Below are 18,376 nucleotides of genomic sequence, written 5' to 3'. Positions count from 1 at the left end.
GCAGCTCAACAGGCGTTTACACTTAAATGATCCTGCAGATATTGTAAACTTCATCGGTGACCAGCTGAGAGGACCAGGCCGTCTTCATGGTTACCGAATGATGTATGAGAGGTGCCGAGCAGCAGGGCTGTGTGTCACTAGAGACCTTGTTTATGAAGTTCAGTCCTGCCTTGATCCAGAGGGTGTACAGCTACGGCGAGGGACACGACTTCGGAGACGGACATATAGTGTTCCTGGACCTAACTACATGTGGCATATGGACTCTTATGACAAGTTGACTCCTTTTGGCATCGGGATAAATGGCTGCATAGACGGATTTTCGCGTCATATCTGGATGCAAGCGAATACAACAAACAGTAATCCCAGAGTAATCGCATCGTACTTTTTAAGCACTGTCATAGAACTAGGGGGATGTCCAAATATTATCAGATCTGATTTTGGAACGGAAAATGTCCATGTAAACAGACTGCAACAGTTCCTGCGAGAAGATGACAGCGGGGCATTACACGGGCCGTGTGTTATACAAGGACGAAGTACATCTAATCAACGGATTGAAAGCTGGTGGGGAATCTATAGAAGACAGAATGCAAACTATTGGCGAGATGTGTTCCAGGAGTTCCAAGCATCGGGAGAATTTAATGGAGACTTCATAGATAAAGGTCTCATTCAGTTCTGTTTCCTTAAAATAATCCAAGTAAGTCTGGTCTTAAATGTTTCCTTTAAATCTTTTCTTTACATCGATAATTGTTTGGAATATTTATACATTTTATCTTTGATTATATATAATATATATATTGTATGATTATTTTGAATGAGCTTAATAATTATAAATGATTTTTTTAAAGGGATGAAGACAGTACTTTATTATTGTTTTTGTCATGATTTGTCTTTGGATGAACCTGGACACAGCACGCACACACAGAGCTGGTTTTAAGAGAGTTTATTGCAAGCAGTGAATGATGATGACATGATGAACCAAAGTCTGTAACCAGGTGGAGATGTAGGATGCAGGAGCTGACTGGCAGGTACAGGGCGGAGTAATAGTCCATGAATGAGGGAGGCAACAGAGTCTGCAGCTCGGCAAAGAGTTTGCCAGAGCACAGTAGCAGGCCCTCCAGCACCAGCAGAGAATGAGTTAGATGAGTCAACACGGTCCAGAAACTCAGCCTGAGATGCAGAGGGGAGACAGCTGGATCCAGAAACCAGCAGAGACACAAATCAAAACACTAAGGCAGAAAACAAATGGTCAGCAGGTGCCAACCAGGCAGACAAGCGAGGAGTAGGTGTTGAATGATGACAGACCGGCACTAGAGTGAAACAAAAGGATGCTTAAATAAGGAAGCTGGCAGGTGAAATGAGTCTGACTGATTGATTGACTAACTACCAACAGGTGTGACTGACTGCAAGGGGAGTGAAGTGAAGGAGGAGGAAACCAAAACCAACAATAAATAAAGTCAAATCATAACTAGAACCTAAAGAGGAAAAACTGAAAACTAATGGTAAACAAAAGCCGAGTGAAAACTAAACCATGACAGTTTTTCGTGTAAACAAAATAATTACCATTCAGATTTTTCAATCTTTTAAGGTTTCTACATTTGCAAGCATTGTGTCCATGGTCACTGGAAGTGCAGTGGATAAAAAGAGGTTTAGATGTAGAACAACTGTTACTCTGGTGCTGCTAATTTGAACCCTAACCTTTAGATCACCTCACCTGGTGCTTGATAATTAAGCTAATTGGGGGAAAACACAAGAAAAAGACTGGTCTGACATAATCTGCATGTTTTGTTTTATACGGCATTATTGTTTTTCATTCTTATGCAATTATGATAAATTATATCCAAGAGGAAGGCTTGTTTCATGTGGATTTGAGATGGAAAAAGTATTTGTAAGTAATGTAACTACTTTACATGACAAAATTATTACTACTTATTAGCCTTATTGATGACTAACTTCAATCAAGGACATATCAAATGAATTCTAAACAAGTAAATAGTAGGCTATTTAAATATTATGGAAATAATTGTGTATGTGTTTGTTGCAGAATGAACTGGACACCGTAGTGAGAATGTGGGACGATCACAGGATTCGACCAGGAGGAAACGGACGAGACTTGTTTTATGGAAAACCGTTTTTGATGTATAATCTCCCTGAGCTGTATCTTACACAAGATTACTTGCATCTAGTAGATTATAACAAAGTAGAGGTTCTTCTGCAAGAGGATGTCTGTCTCTGGAAGACAGATATTTCCTGTGATGCTGACCTGCATGAGCTTTGTTTGTTGGTGATGGGGGAAAACAACATGATACTTGCTCAGAATGCTCCAGAGGCAATAAGACTTTACAGAGACTTAAGACCATTGATAAAGGAACACCTATTGCTGCCTGATTAGTGACCTGCTAAAGATAGACTCATTAACAGAATGTGTTTAAACACTGTTAGCTTACTAAGGCACTATCCATGGTCCTGCAGATCAGAACATCCTCAGCAATGAGATCTTGTAAATAGTTTACACTAATCAGTAAAAATCTTCACATCATTAATAGAAGCCATTTTGTAATACATGTAGCAGTAAGTTATGACTCCAGTGACATAATTAACTGAATTTCCTAGGTACTACTGAGTTTTTAATTGTCATTTGTTAAAAGGATATTCAAGTAACAGATGAGAAATGTTTTTATTGATTAAACTTGGACTCATTTTTCACAACATTATGCCATAGGTCCATATCTCACAAACAAGTGCTGTTGCTGAAATTGACATATAAAGTAAATCAATATTTTAAGTAGCTTATGTGTAGCTACATAAATAAAACATGTAACTTGTAATAAATCCTAAACAGAATAGAGTTGAGCCTGCTGATGTTCATTCTTACTTTCCTGAATACTTTAAGTAAAACACAGCTTAATAACTGTTTTTTTTTAAACAAAACCTTCAGTATTACGAAACGTTTGATATAAACAAAAATAAGCAAATTTTTTCTCCTGCTACAGTGAAAGTGTCCAGCACATATACATAACTATCTATAGGCTGTTTTGAACATAACAGAATAGCATTGGAATCTTCTCTTCCACCAAAGTGTAACCAAACTTTCTTTAGAACATGTCCATCACCCACACACCACTTTTTAATACCGAGCAAAATTCTGATTTGAATTCTGCATAGTTGCTGTAGTTACACGGTAGTTCCAATGAGCAACTACAGGTGTGTGCCACAGGGCGCATTGTAAACTCAGACATACTTGAAAATGTGACCTTAATGGTTTTAGCCAGGAACAAGTCAGACCCAGTACAGTATCTGAGGAAAAGGCCAAGCTCCTTCTCATCTCTTTCTCTTATAAATCTTAAGAGTTGGTTGGAAGTGATTGTTTCTGCGTCTGACATGCCTGCAGGGAACTGAATACACTTGGTAATATTTCTTGCTCTGGGTTTCAGATCATCTAAAATCTTGTTCAGATCATGAAAAGTCATTGATTCTCCAACAGATCTAAGAACTGGCTGCCAGCACTTGATGATGAAAGCTGGTTCTTGCACCATCTCTTTGTGAGCTATTTCTTCCACTAGTTTTTGTAGATTTTCTTTGGTTGGGAGCAACCTGCAGTTGTGACTGCTAAGAATGCTGAGAAGTTCCTCTTCATCAGCCATTTTGAAGTTTTCAAGAGCTTCAGTTAGCACATCCTTCTCAGTGGGACTGATGAAATTAAAGAAAGCCTCCATTAGGTTATTTTCTGAAGTTCTGAGTGACAGAGCCTCTGTTAGAAATGGAGGGGCAAGCTGAATAGGGAGGTACTGGAATTTGTGCCATCCAAAGGCCAAGACACGAGCAACAGCAGCCCACTCTTTTTGTTGAAAACTGTGATGCAGAGTAGGGATCTTGTAGGTTGTTCCACATGTCTTTGTTGCATAAAACAAATTCCAGAAATCAGTGAGAATATCTCTAATGATCCCACTTCCCACTCCAGCCTCAACCTCGCCATGCTCAAGCACACGTCGGAATGAAATATTAGCATCTAAGATATTCTCATCAGCAAATGCTTCAACCATATCCATAACACAGTTTACTTGCCGAATCACAAGAGTCTGCTTTTCAGCAATATTTTCTGGATTTTCAAAGAAATCCCGTACTGCTTGAGGAGAGGATACTTGTCCAAAATCCATCATGGGACCAATACCATCTTCATTTTCAACCATGTCTGCTGCCACTGTTTGTTGAGGTGAATCTGAAGCTTCAGTGGTCAGTAAGGTTACTGCTTGGTCAGTACTGACTTGTAGGGGTGAGTACACCAGTGTGTCTGCAAGGTCATCAATAGGTAAGTTTGTATCTGATCCAATAAAGATAATTTCATCATCATCATCACCAATCAACAGTTGCATTGACTGTGGCAGGACTTGTGCCTGAGGAGAAGTAGTTTGGGGTGTTGATGCATTTTGTAAATTGCTGCAAGGCAAGGGACTTGACACACACACTGATGAGCTGGATGAGGATGGCTCAGCATGGCTGGATATTTGAGGCAAAATGGGCTCATCTGTATCAATGCTTGGATCAGAATCACTACAGTTTTTTGACTTTGTACAAAGATAAATCCTGAGAAGCTTATGGTTTGTTTGCTCATACAAACTTCCAATTGTTAAATTGTCCTCAAGGGGCTCCTCAGAACCCATGAGAGAAAGCATGAACTCAAAGTCTTCTAGTTTTCCTTTCTTTGACTTACCATTAGGAAAAAATAATGTTTTACCCTTCTCAAGAAGGCTGGATACCAAGTCATTTTTTTTGACAATCATCTCTCTTGTTCCGCCTCCAGTAGGCCTTCTTACTTGCTTGTACACACAGTCTTGGTAGTTAAGCCAGCCAAGTTCAATTTTTCTAGTCTGTCTCTCTGCATTCTTATTTCCAAGTCCAGGTCTTGACTGGCTATTGCTGGTTCCTGCGAGGGAGGGTGTAGAGGGAAGTTTCATTTTCTCTCTTAGGCGATTTATCAACTTTCTTTTCCTCTCCTCTGTCTCCCCTGCTTCAGCCGAAGAGGAATTCCGCCAGTTTTTGGCAAAAACACGGTCACCGTACCGAGGAATATAAACTGAGAGTTCCTCTTCACCAAGCAGCCTTACAATATCTTGATCCACCTAAAACAACAAATGCAGTCATGAGATTTTATTATTAGCTAACTGGTAAATGTTGTTTAAAAAATGTTTAATTTAATATGTATGAATGTATGACAGACAGACAGACAGACAGACAGACAGGCAGATTTTGCCTTTGCGTACTGATTTGGAACATGTAGGTGAGCCTGACCTTGTCCTCTGCCATTTTTGTTAGGTTTACCTCAGGAACACCTCTTTCTCTTAAAGCTGAGAGAAACTGGTCCATTGTAATCTGGGAAAATAATAGGAACAACACATGTTAATTGCTGTCAAATGTTGCGCTTTAAAATACCACATTTATTACAATAAAGACATCTAATGCTCTAAGTTCTGACACTGTTTTTAGCAACAGAGGTTATATATAGAAAGATGCTGTGAGAAAATGGGAGTTACTCCTGCCTGAAAATGGTAAACTTCCAGCATTATCTAACTCAACCTTAACTTGTACAGTTAATCTCACAGGGATAAGCAGTCTCCTTCACAATGGATCTTCATCTTAAGCATGCAAACTAACACTGGCAAAAATTGACCCATTTTTATCCCCTTTTTAATGCAAACTAAATAAATTTAATTTTTAAGGTTTATACACTCAGTGACTGCCTACTGCACAACACAAGAGAGAAAACCTGAACTAATTTTACAAAGACATTGGTAAAATAGCCCCGGGGGGAGGGGGGGCTGGGTCGGTAGGATCTAGAAACTTTGGCCCGGGACCAAATAGTTTAATTTTCATTTGTATACTTAATTTAAAATCAAACTGATATAGGACATGTTTCAGTTCTCTCCCTCCGATGCTTTTTAATTAAATATTAATTACTGTGGATCAAACAAAAAATTTTCTACAGGGGCACTGGCACCTGTTGACCCTTGTGTAGAACCGCAGTCTTTACTTTTTACTACACTTTCTGTAGAGAAATTAATGTCAACCTTTTGGGTTTAAAAATATAATATTATAAAATCTGCTGCTGCTACACTGAAATGTGCCATGTTCCCTTCTGTAAACCTGTATGAGTGATGAATGAGGCTGACCGACAGCCCTGGATTCCCAGTCCATCCATGCCTGTTGTGCCCGTAGTTGCGCAGTCGCGGTACTGCGTGTGCGCAAATACTAATAATACTATTTTTTAATGAAAAACTTTGATCTGGACTCATTTTGGGGGTTAATGTGTTGCCCTGCAACCTTGGATAGGTCGCAGGTAACGTAATGATTTCTTCCCTCGACCTGTGTGGTTGGAGTATAAAACAGATGAGACAAACAAGTTGAGCTCCTTTTAGCACCAACTGGAAGATTTTATCTTTTTCTGTTGCACAAATTTTAAATATACCATGGCATTCATCCAAACAAGAGAACACTTTCTTTTTTAACATTAGGAATGTTTGAATGAGACTTATTAATTCTTTAATAATTATGAATCCTTTAATTATGAATCTCCTTATTCATTGCTTTACCTTCAATACCTTTTCTCTTTTTTCCTCAGACCACTTGTACTATATATCAGCAAAGTAACTATTTTGTATAGTTTTTTTTTTCCTTTCTGTGCACAAACATTTTAGCTTTTAACTGTTTCCAGTCTTTAAACAGAATAACCATCTCACATTTTCCGAATCAACACTACTCTTTCACTCCAAACCCGAAAATGGTGTACTGTCCCTTTAACACTGAATCTGCCGCGCTTCACACAAGCAGAAAGTTCGCTAGCATTAGCATTAGTTAGCTTTTCATTAACATGTCCCGTTTCAACTCAATACTTTTCACAAACTGAATACTGTATTACTCAACCCTAGGTTTCATAACTTTGTCAGCTCTTACTGATAACTTAAATACCGCTTCTAAATGCATTAATACTGACCTGGAGTATAAAACAGATTAGACACACAAGCTGAAAGCCAACCAGAAAATGTAATCTTCCTCGGTGTGCTCGCTCCTGTTTATGCCACCAGAGTGACCACTGCCCCCAATTGGTTGTATGTGTAATTGCACCCAATGACCGGGATAATCAGTTTTAACACACACCAATCATCTTGTTATCACGAGAAAACGGCTTTCGTTATCTCGTGATAACTAGATGATTAACTCGTTTTCTCGAGAAAAGCACCGTGAAAATGTATCGGAGGGATACGGCCTCTCTCGGCTTCCGTAGCATCGAAACATTCATCTGCATTGAAATTTTTCAAATACAAATGCTATGATCAGGGCCAGAAAGAGTAGGATGTGGGCCTATGGGTTATACCCATTGGGTGCCCCTGCTTACATGAGCTTTTTTTAATGTATTTCTTTGTTTACAATTGTATCTAGTACAACTGTTTTACTTAATCAACCTTTGCATTTGCCCTACCCAATAAGTTCCCTATACATAGCTTTATTTCTTGAAATATTTTCATTCTTAGAAAAAAAAGACCCAAACTGTTGCAGTAACTATGCCAGACCTGAATGTGGCGATGTAGCACAGTTAGGTGTGCCAGAGACAAAGAAGACAGCTTGGATCATGTTAAAGCTTTTGTTACATCGGAAATGGTTGTGGTTGATGAATTGGCTTGAGATGGGGCCATGACATTTTCACTGTATTGATTAAAAAATTAATTAGTTAAATAAAAATATTTTACTAATCCCAAAGGGATATTAAATTATCTACATGAAAATCAAACAAATTAAACCAACTCACTCCTTAGATGGGCTTTTTTGAAACTTGTAAAACAATGTGTTTAATAAAAAAAAGCATTTAAATTTTATAAAAAATATTCTTTAGGCTCCCTAAAACTAACTTCCCTGGTGAGTCTTTACCAAAGTCCAGCACTGACCGCAATAATTATTGTTATTCGAGAAATTGTGTTGCTATAGTTTTATGCATCTGAATCTGTTAATTATGAATCTATCTGTGTGAGTTCTCTCTTAAATTTAAGTAAATTTGTATGTTGTTCAGTTTGTGTGTTGAACTCCTTAAATAAAAGCAACTGAACTCATGTTATTTGTTGGAGTCATTCAAAACACATTTATTGTATAAGTGTAACCTCAAGAGGCCTTGATGCCTGAATTCATATATGTGCATATAAAAAAATGCTGTTTCTTGTTTTTAAGTAGTTGCTAAAATAAGTTGTGATTGTTACTTTGATTTTGCACAAAAAATAAATAGAAACTTAGGTATGTTGCAAATTTGTAACAACAGGCATAACGGTCAGTAACATATAAGTAACACAGTAATAAAGATGTAATAAACAGATTCTGACAAAAAAGAAATAACAAGCATCTGTTATATTGTAACAAATAATTTTTACCGACTAAATAACATTCAACATGTTCACCCTTGCCCTGCGATTGACTGGCGACCTGTCCTGGGTGTACCCTGCCTCTCGCCCATTGACAGCTGGGGATAGACACCAGCACCCCTTACGACCCCATGAGGGATAAGCATGTAAGAAAATTTATGTATGGATGGATGTCCACCTTTTAACTTGTGGAATGCACAGAAGCAGTTATGCTTTTTGTTGAGGCAAAGTTGAACATCACAGTTTGCATGGATGCATTCATTTTGATATGCATACAAATAAATAGCAGAAAATACATTTATATCTCAGTATGTTATTTTTATGAATATTATTGAAACTAACTTGGCAATACAACTAGGGTTTCCTAAAGCAAACCAGTCCCAACAGCCATTTCTATATATCACTGTGTTGAATTTAGCATTAGCCCAATTGCTGAATGTTGCAAATATGCAACTGAAATATTGTAATAATTGTAAAATCTCGTAATATTGGTTGTGGAAACACTCAAAAATAGCGTAATGTTTCTTATCTTTGTTGCTAAGAAGGTTAGCCCTCTTTTTCTTAACAAGAAATACATCCGTCGGGGACCAGTTGATCCAGAAACAAGTGCCTGCTGAAGGCTCCTAGGTCTGCACTGAATGTGTAAAAACTGCTATTGGGGGAATGCACACTCTCTCTTGGCTGTTAGCATAATACAAATGGTTTGTTGCATATTAGCAACAATAGGCATCAAGGGATTAGGAGGAAGATCCAATTTTGAAGTGTCATTATGAAAGTCTTTATAGACATTGTGTAAATCTTTGAACCAGACAAGATTGTTTTTCTATGTTTTATATGTATTTTCTGTAAATGTGTATGTTTTTCAGATTGTTTTGTTCTGTTACATGTAGGTGTCATCTAATGTTGAGGTCAATTTTGGTTGTTGTCCTTCACTTTAAAAAAATATATCCTTTTTGTCTAAATCCAAAAAATCAGTTCTTATAATCTATAATCCATATTTACAGAATTGCTAAGAAATAATCAATAGAAGGATGAAACTAATTAATATTTTAAATACAAATTATCAGTGGTAAAATTGTTGATGGCAAAGCTCTCTATTAAATGCATGTGTGTGACGTGTAAAAATCCTTTAAGGCACGAAATACTTAAAATTCATACAGATTCAATGTCTGGGTATCAGTCTTACACATGTTTTCATCATTTCACATCTGTTGCGTCTGTTCATTTTGTATGCCTCTGCACTGACTTCTTCACACAGTGAACTCATTTTGCATCACATTATTTTTTTAAGTGGAAAACGGGGTTCTCCAGAGTGTTTAGAAAACAATTGGGCTCGTGTTGGTTGTTGAAATCTTTAGAGAAGACATTTATGATTGCATCACAAAGTTCGTAAGACACTATAGTGCCATATTATAATTCCGAATGTTGTTATCGGTAATGTGTACCTCTTTGACACTACTCGATTGACATTTGGTCACATTTATGTTTAATTGTGGAGCTGTTTGTATTAACTTTGCATTCTGAGGGCCTAATGTTGCACACATCTAGTGATAGCCCTCTTTTAGTCTGTTGATAGAGAATGCAATAGGGGGTCTCTCTTGCTTGAAGCCTTATAGCTACTGAAAACACATTCCATTTTCTCTGGTAGCTCATTATCAGGTGTTTAAACCAGTATTATCACGATTTTAGCAGTTTTGAAACCATAACATTTTCAAAGCCTCAGTGCTGGTAAGAAGCCCACGATTAAGAGAATTGCTCAGCAATCTGTAACTCTGCATGAAAACACTAAAAGCAACTTGAAATTCAACCAGCTTGGTTTCTAAAAAAACAAAAAAAAACAAAAAAACGTTTTTTTAAAACAGAAAAAAAAAAAGAAAACTGTATGAATATAAAACCAAAAACAATCTAGGCACATTCATTTTGTAAATCTGCCTTTTGGTTCTTTATTTGCACTGTTTCCAGGAGTGTTTCGTGGAGAGAGGCAACACGCACAGGTTTTTCCACAGCAGAAGGAGGAAGCCTTGCAGCAAGCGAGACTACCAATGCACATTCCCTCCTGTTCCCTCCCCTGCCTGCCTGCCTGTCTGCCTGCTCTGCTCTCCTCTACCACCCCCTCTCCTCTCGGTCTGTATCTCACTCCGACAGAAACGCACTCTCTGCTGAGCGTGGGGGGATGGGCGCACAGTTCTCCTGCTCTCTCTCTCTCTCTGTCGCTCTCTCTCTCTCAGCCTGCTGCCATTGAACTGAACCAAACAGAAAATTAAAACAGACTTTATCTAGCTGAAATGAGACACGTAGGCAGCTTCAAAGTCTCACGACGAGTAAGAACGAACCATCTGAGCAGATCTTTTCTCTACAGGCGAATGAAGGAGATTTTTTTTTTTTTTTTGGCAGCACAGGGTGTGTGTTCTGCATTGAGCTGGGGTGGAAAGGCAATGCAAAGTGTGAGCGATAAGGAAACCAGAGGGTGTTTTTTTTAAGGCATAATTGAAAAATAAAAAAGGAATGAGGCATTTAATCGATCGAATAGATATCGATATAAATTCTGATTTGGCATGTAAGTGGAGCAAGAGTGCCTTTTGGTTTCTTTTCTCACTCTGGGCACACACACACACACGCACACGCACAGTCTCTCTTTTCACACACAAACGGACCACACATCTACCTCTAGGGGGCTTTATAGGGAAGGGGGGGGGGGGCAGGAAGTACCAATGAGGAGGCATACTTGATCACATGTACAAACACTGAAACACAATTTAACATTCTGCCTGACACACCCCCCTAATGCACACAGAGCTTTGCAGGCAGGAAGCTGTCCAGAGATAATTTGCAGCCACATCACACCACAGAGGGTTAATGTGATTTCCCACACTGGTGAGAGGCTCGCGAAGTGGATCACGCTTTATTTTAGTCTGACTGCAACAGAGCAGGAAAAACACACACAAATACACACACATACACACACACACACAAACTAAACCCTGAGTAATATGCGTCTTGGTCTGTCTCGTTTTATTGGTGGTGCGAGATTCAAAGACACGACATTGTAAAAACAGGCCGTGATGTGAAGGGAGAAGACAACTGAAACTTGTGCTATAATAGCAGGGAGTTTAAACCAGATTTAGAAAAAGGGGGGAATAGCTTCCATCCCAAAGACCAGACACAGGGCCAGTTGTGCAGAAACACAGATTTAATGTGGCTCCCTCTCCCCGCCTGACTTAATTTTTCTGCCTCGGCGGAAGGAAAGAGACGGAGCGGAGTTTAGCGGATCTGGGAGGAGGTTTTCAGCGAGCACATGTGCCACCTGGCGGCCAGAGGAGAGCCAGCACAGTCCCTGCTGAGCTGATGCGGCGCTGGTGGCTTTCATTCGCATCGTGTTAGCCAGCAGTGTGCATTCCCCTCTATTAAAACTCTGTTAAAACTTCAGATTCAAAGAAAGACATTTCTAACCATACCATAAACCAGGCGTGTCCAAAGTGCGGCCGGTGGGCCCTATACTGATTTTATGCCCCCCCCCAACAGCATTTTAAGAAAGATCTGGTCCACCAGCAGGTGGCTGATGCTGATGGAAGATTTTAGTTTTTAATTAGGGCAAAATTATTACAGAGAAGTTAAAACCCTACAATTAAAAATGTTAAGTACAACACAAAGTATTCATCTTTTAATGAACACCCTTAACATCATCTTTAATTTCATAGTAACATATATCCAATGATATTTTTAGTAATAGTAATGTAATATCATCTTTATTGTCATTGAAACATACATTACAATTACATTACAAATCAGTTATTAAAATTGGCTAATTAGAGCAAGTGTTTTCAAAGAACAACTGACCCAAACACGGTTCTTATATAGCTAGGACAAAAACCGTTCCGTTTATTGTTAGAGTCAAATTAAATTATTCAGAATAATTTGCAAACTGGATGAATACAGCAAATGAGCAAAACCCTTTTTTAAATGTTGGATCTACAATCATTTACACATTCATTTCCTACAAAAAAATCTGACTCATTTATTTATTTTAAATGATCATATTTTGTAGAGCAGGTGAAAAAAAATCTGAATTGTTTTGGTGTAAAAAAAAAAATTGTGTTAATTTTTTTTGCCCATGTACCGAAAAGTTTGGACACCTCTGCTGTGAACGTTTAGGACAGCGTCACTTAACAAAAAAAAAAAAATCACACAGTAATCTTGAAGGTGTTAAAATATATTTAGGTAAAAAGCAAAAATGTGGGTCTGTAGGCGGATTATGATATAAAGTCCAAACTTCTTTAAAACAACCCAATATAAAAAAATAAATAAAAAATAGCTCCAGGATTGTGTTACTATCTTCTCCATCGACTCTGACTAGCTCATCCTGATACAGCCACCACCATGTTTACACCATTTTCATTGGGATTTCTAGTTTTACTTTTTTTAGCCTTTGGCATCAATGGCCAAAAAGTTCAATTTTGTTCTCATGCAGCCAAGGTGTCTCCGTATGACGATGCAGCCACTACCATGTTTCTCCATGCCGAGTTCATGGTGAGTCTTTGAATGTAGGCAATAAATGTATATTTTGGTCTCAGACTTTAATCCGGTGCTACAGAACATGCAGCACACACACACAAAAAAACAAGAAAATCATGTTTTTTATTAATAATAAACCGTTTATTACAAAAACCAACACGGTAACAAAAACATATTTTTCCCCTCCTTTTTATTTACAGTTCCATCATTTCCTCTTCCACCGTCTTCCTGCTGGTGTCGACATACCTCTCTTGCACGCCAAGAGTTCTAGCGGGTCAAATGTAAAGGAAAACAGACAGAAACCCCTACAAATGTTCTCTGTATATTATTCTAAACACAACAGATGATTTTCTGTAGCGACCAGTGTTTTAAACTTTGTGTTTAGCTTTCATCTGAGCCCAGATGAGTCACCGCAGCGACTAGGAAAGGATACGAGCTGAACTGGAAGTCGGCCCCCACAGCAGCTGACATCATCGCCTGCAGATTCCTCTCCTCCAGGTCTCCGAAGCAGTACCCGTTGGCCTTGTCCACCGCCCGTAAGACCTGAACCATGCTGTCTTTGTCCTGGAGAGAGAGAAAAAGACCAGGCATGTGATCTGGGGACTTCCCCCGTAGAAATTCAGAGAAACTACCGTGACAAAACGTTCGCCTAAAAATACTCCCGCTGAAACCTCGGTCACAGGCCGGACGGGGACGTTTCTTTGTGATGTTTCAGAGCCTTACAGATATTCTTAAGGGTTTGGAAGCATTTGAGGGAACGCGGTGATCATCGGTCTTCTTCGGCCTTGAGGTTCGTTCAAGGTTTGGCTTTTGCCGAGATAAACATAGATACATTGGAAATGACTAAAAAGTTGCACTGGGATAAAGTTCGCCTCCTCTCTCTCCTTGGGCCAAAGACTTAGTTCTGCTTTCTAAACTGACGACATAAGTCATGAGAGTGTGAAAGGCGCCTATAATAATAATAAAAGGGAAGAGGAGAGTCTCCAGTCCTGGCCCACGCGCTAAGATCCTGTATCAGGAATTACATAATCAGATCCTCATTTGTCGTGTCAGGGAAAACAAAAAGTGCAGAAAGCAGATTGTGTTTTTAACACATCCATCTTTTCAAGTCTTAATTATTAATAACCTTTCTGGACATCTGACTTGATTGAGTTTGAGTTTCTTTGGAGAGCTGATGAGAACGATTTAATACCTTACATAAAACTAAAGTAATGATTCTCTGCCAAATAGGCCAACGAATCAAATTATGGAAAGAGATTTTGTTTGGTGACAGCTGAGGGTTGCTTATTATAAAGTTATTACTTGATTAACTAAAACTGAAGTAGTTAAAGCACTGTTTTAATCTCCACAAGCTTACATTTTTAAACTGAGTTTTCATTAAAATAATTTTTGCAATAAACCCTTTTAGAGCTGCACAATGTATCGAACCATTATTCTCAGCACCATATTGTAATCGCTAAAGACGTCTTGGATGCAATATTCTGCAGGACGTTATCAATTCAAGGGCCACGCACTCATGCTCTGCATTTTGATGACACATCTGGCCAATCAGTTGGACAAACCTGGTGTACATTTGGAGCATTAAAGCTCACAGAGTGTCTTGATAAAGAGAGAAAACGTTCAGTGAGCTTTTTCTAATCACAATCGTCACTGCAACTTTCACGTTTAGGATAAAACGTACGGAAAAACCAAAACAAAACTAGATGGAACAGCTCAACCAGGAAGTGAACAATACAACACGATGAACTATTAGAGCGTTCTTTCAACTCATTTTGCCCGGCATAGTACACCCAACACAGCATTTGTGAAAGGACTAAAAGCTGTCTCTGATACCTGGACGTTGAGAGGCACGAAGGACACGAGGCTGTAATCCTGGACGACTTCCGCTAACTTTTCGTTAAGATGGCGAAACTTTTTAAAGAAGGGGTCGGCGGCCAAGTGGTCGAGCAGATAGGAGAGGTCCATAACGTCTGTGTAGAAGTCAAGGTTGAATGCTGTTTGGAAGGAAAAACAACGTGTAGAGCAGAGGCGGGATTAAATGCTTTAGACTTCACGCTTTGCATCTAAACTCGATACCTCTTCACTTACCCAGTCGTCCATACTGCTCAATCAAGTCCATCTTGGAGAGGACGTTGACGTGGGGAAGCTCCACGTGCAGCATGGTGGAGAGGGAGGTGCACAGCACGGAGATGAACTTGGCTGGGTCAGCGCAGTAATGGGAGTCTACGAGGTGCACGGCTGTGAGCTGAGAACATAAAAAAAAAAAAAAAAAGCATAAACAAGGTGAGAGGATGAGAATCAGCGCACCTAAATCTAATCTACAGTTTAATATGTTCAATTAATAGGCTGTATACAGTGCAACACAATTCAAATCCTGGGGTCTTTGTGTATGGAGTTGGCATGTTCTCCCAGTGCATGCGTGGGTTCTCTCCGGGTACTCTAGTTCCTCCCATGGTCCAAAAACATGACTGTTAGGTGATCTGTTGTCTCTAAATTGCCCATAGATGTGTGTGTGAGAGTGTCCCTGTGATGGACTTGCAACCTGTCCAGTTTTCAGAGATATTTGGTCACGATACAACCACAACAGCAAAGTTATTCTACTGGAATGTCGCGGGACGGACCGAGACAACGTGTTGTATACGTGTGAAGGAAAAAGGACGGATGGTGCTCCTTTGGGTTCAGCACCATGCAGTGGTGATTGGTTGCAGTTGTTTTGGGGGTATGTCTCCATTGCCAAAAAAAAAAAGGGAACTAAATGCAAGTACAATTTTCTCAAAATAGGTTTATTTGTCCTCGATTTGAGCAGCAAGTTTAAATGATCTGCCGACGGAATGAGATTTCTGCACTTAAAATAGGAACAACTCATCTCCATCATCTTATTTCAAGTGCAGTTAGGGGTCAAAATACTCATTCTGTTGGCAATAATCTTATTGACCTGCTCGAACTGAGGGAAAATACAACCATTTATGCCTGTTCTTCTGCACAAAGTACGGTAACTCCACCTCAGGTCTTCCGCAGCTTGTAACAACTTTTCTACCAGGATTACCCTGTATCAAGGTCTGTCCATCTCACCATCCCTAATTAATAAAAGCAAACCCACACAGTATTATGATGCTCTCACCACCGTATGTTTTGCCTGGAGACCAAATATCACATTTCTTCTCCTCTGACCACATGGCTTTCTTCTTCTACGTGTCTGCTTCATGGCTTGCAATAAGCTACAAATGCAACTTCCTACTTGCCTTCTCTGCCACAAAGCTTCGGTTTGAAAGACTCCACCACAGCTGTTGGGTTGCCAGATTGTGCAGCTCCTCCAGAGCTACCATGGGGCCTCCACCGCCTCTCTGATTATTGCTCTCCCTGACCTGGCCTTGTCAGTTTAGGCTGGTTTCAACACGCCGCCCGAAACATTTGACCAACCTGATAACCGTGGCCTTCGCCATTGTCCCCACGGCAACCCTCTGACGCCTTCACAGAACATCTGGATTTGTGCGTAGACTGAATTAGGCACACCTGGACTCTGTTCTGCCTGCTGCACTGGACTTTACTTTCGAGCAGGAACAGGTGTGGTGCTTTGGCAGGCTACTGTATGTGGCATTTTTTTATTTTTGAAAGCATTACGTAAAGACGCAGGGATCAGATCAGCATTTCATCCCTGGGGGAGCAGGCTTACTCTGAAGTTCCACTTGGCCAGCTGGGAGAAGATGTTCTTCACCGAGCTCTGGTGGGTGTACAGCTCCACCTGTCCGGGGCAGTCGAACAAGAAGTAGCAGTCGCTGAACTGGGCCAGCTTGCTCTCCAGCCAGTCCAGGTTGGCTTCCACGTACTCCATGCAGTAGAGGAGGCCGCCATTGGGCCCCAGCTTCAGGTTCTCCATGACGTCGTCCAGCGTGACCAGCTCGCCGATGTCCACGGCGCAGGAGTAAGGGGTCCCTTCGTTGGCCGGGTCCATGTTCACCACCACCACCTGGCGCCCCAGGCCGGTCAGGAACTCCCGCATCCCCTGGCAGTAGGTGGTTTTACCCGAGCCCGGCGGGCCGATGACCACCTGGCCGAAGCGCAGCGAGGGCTGGACCCCCGTCTGCGCAGACATGGTTGTCCAAATCCCCCGCAGCTGGGTCCAGAAGCTCACACGAACCGGGACCGGCCTGTCAGGGGGAGCAGGTGTGGCAGCATGGGGCGGACTTACTCACTGTTTGCTGCTTCTGATGACAAAAAGGCAGAAATGAGTGAATAAGATCCGCTTCCTGGCGTAAACAGCTGAACTAAAAAGCGACAAAAATAAATAAATCCTGGACCTTCTTCACAAAGATGGGTTCAAGAACTCTTTAAATAACTTAGACGTGGCAGAATGTGTATAGAAACAACCGAATTGGCCCTTAATTCAATAACTAATATGGATTTTAGATGACCTCCAATTCTTTACCAAAACAATAACACATATTTACAGCATGTCGCGTGAGAATGAGCATGTAAACCTCAGCTGCTAGCCCGTATGCTAATGCTAGGAATTACATCCGGGTTATAGGAATTGCTTTTCCAAATAAAAGTCGCGTTTTCTATTGTCACACGACTCATACGCGCATTTCATTTAGAATTGTACTTCTCCATGCTAAAAAAAAAAATCTACGTTTGTCCTACAGATTCCCACCATGTTTAGATTAGCTCATCAGACAAAGTTAATTGCAAACTAACTGCAGGTATTTCCTTGTATTTAGCAAATTAAGAAATGGAAACGTCATGCATCCAATTTCTAAACTGTGGAGAAGAGTTGGATGGGTTGTTTTTGCGTGTACAGAGAAGACAATATTATCTTAAAAATTGTTATGTACTCTGTTGTTTAGTAAAAAGGCCTTCCTGGCTCTACTGTCCCATCTCTTTCTGTACTTTCTATTCCCTCTATGCCTGCTCCTCTGACAGCACCTCACCAGTGGTCTTCCTTCCATGTTAACTTTGCATTCTTATATCTCTATTGTTGCTTTGGATAAAAGTTTCCGCCAAAATGCATAAACAACCAATTAAAAACCAAGTAAAAAAATACATCAATATTTTGAAGCTAATGTCAATAATAATCTTCATTGGATTGTCTATCCATTAAGTACTGCACGGACACAAAAATGAGATAAAAAAATGTTATGTTGTGATATTGTTTTTTACCTGCTCTACAAAATATGGTCATTTTAATTAAACAAAATAGTTTCTCTGTAGGAAAGGAAGGCATACATCACTGTAGATCCAAAGCTAAAACAGGTTTGGTTTTTTTGGGGTTAGCTTTTGCTTCATTAAAAGATGGCCACCCAGTTTTGCAAATTATTTAGGCTCAGTTGAAAAAAAACTCAAATTCCTTTGGGTCTCGCAATCTAAGATCAGGATTTGAGCCAGTATTTCTTTTGAAAACATTTGCGTTATTTAGCTCTTATTTTGTGATCACAATGAAGCATATAAAGTAAAATACGGACAGAAAA

The 18,376-nt window shown here is 39.9% G+C and overlaps 2 protein-coding genes across 5 annotated transcripts; both read right to left on the bottom strand.

Annotated features, from left to right (window-relative positions):
- Positions 1–2,655: 2,655 nt before the first annotated feature.
- Positions 2,656–7,270, bottom strand: si:ch73-30l9.1. Of its 2 annotated transcripts, none has more exons than XM_036131427.1 (2): positions 5,259–7,270; positions 2,656–5,117 (listed from the first exon to the last, which is right to left on the bottom strand). In XM_036131427.1, the coding sequence occupies exon 2, from the start codon at positions 4,950–4,952 to the stop codon at positions 3,093–3,095; it is 1,860 nt and encodes a 619-aa protein (XP_035987320.1). In that variant the 5' UTR covers positions 4,953–5,117; positions 5,259–7,270; the 3' UTR covers positions 2,656–3,092. The 2 variants fall into 2 exon arrangements, with proteins under 2 accessions (XP_035987320.1, XP_035987313.1); XM_036131420.1 differs by having other exon boundaries at positions 5,287–7,270.
- Positions 7,271–13,086: 5,816 nt separating this feature from the next.
- On the bottom strand, positions 13,087–17,433 carry gpn2 (GPN-loop GTPase 2). Of its 3 annotated transcripts, none has more exons than XM_021310526.2 (6): positions 17,390–17,433; positions 16,585–17,116; positions 15,000–15,156; positions 14,745–14,905; positions 13,345–13,475; positions 13,087–13,178 (listed from the first exon to the last, which is right to left on the bottom strand). In XM_021310526.2, the coding sequence occupies exons 2-6, from the start codon at positions 17,002–17,004 to the stop codon at positions 13,106–13,108; spliced, it is 942 nt and encodes a 313-aa protein (XP_021166201.2). In that variant the 5' UTR covers positions 17,005–17,116; positions 17,390–17,433; the 3' UTR covers positions 13,087–13,105. The 3 variants fall into 3 exon arrangements, with proteins under 3 accessions (XP_021166201.2, XP_012707813.2, XP_021166200.2); XM_012852359.3 differs by lacking the exon at positions 17,390–17,433 and adding an exon at positions 17,210–17,360; XM_021310525.2 differs by lacking the exon at positions 17,390–17,433 and having other exon boundaries at positions 16,585–17,360.
- Between the last annotated feature and the right edge of the window lie 943 nt (positions 17,434–18,376).

This window comes from Fundulus heteroclitus, chromosome 3 (genome assembly GCF_011125445.2).
Source record: "Fundulus heteroclitus isolate FHET01 chromosome 3, MU-UCD_Fhet_4.1, whole genome shotgun sequence".
Classification (NCBI taxonomy): Eukaryota; Metazoa; Chordata; class Actinopteri; order Cyprinodontiformes; family Fundulidae; genus Fundulus; species Fundulus heteroclitus.
Note: the sequence above shows the minus strand (reverse complement) of the source record. Positions and strands in the feature narration are given on the sequence as shown.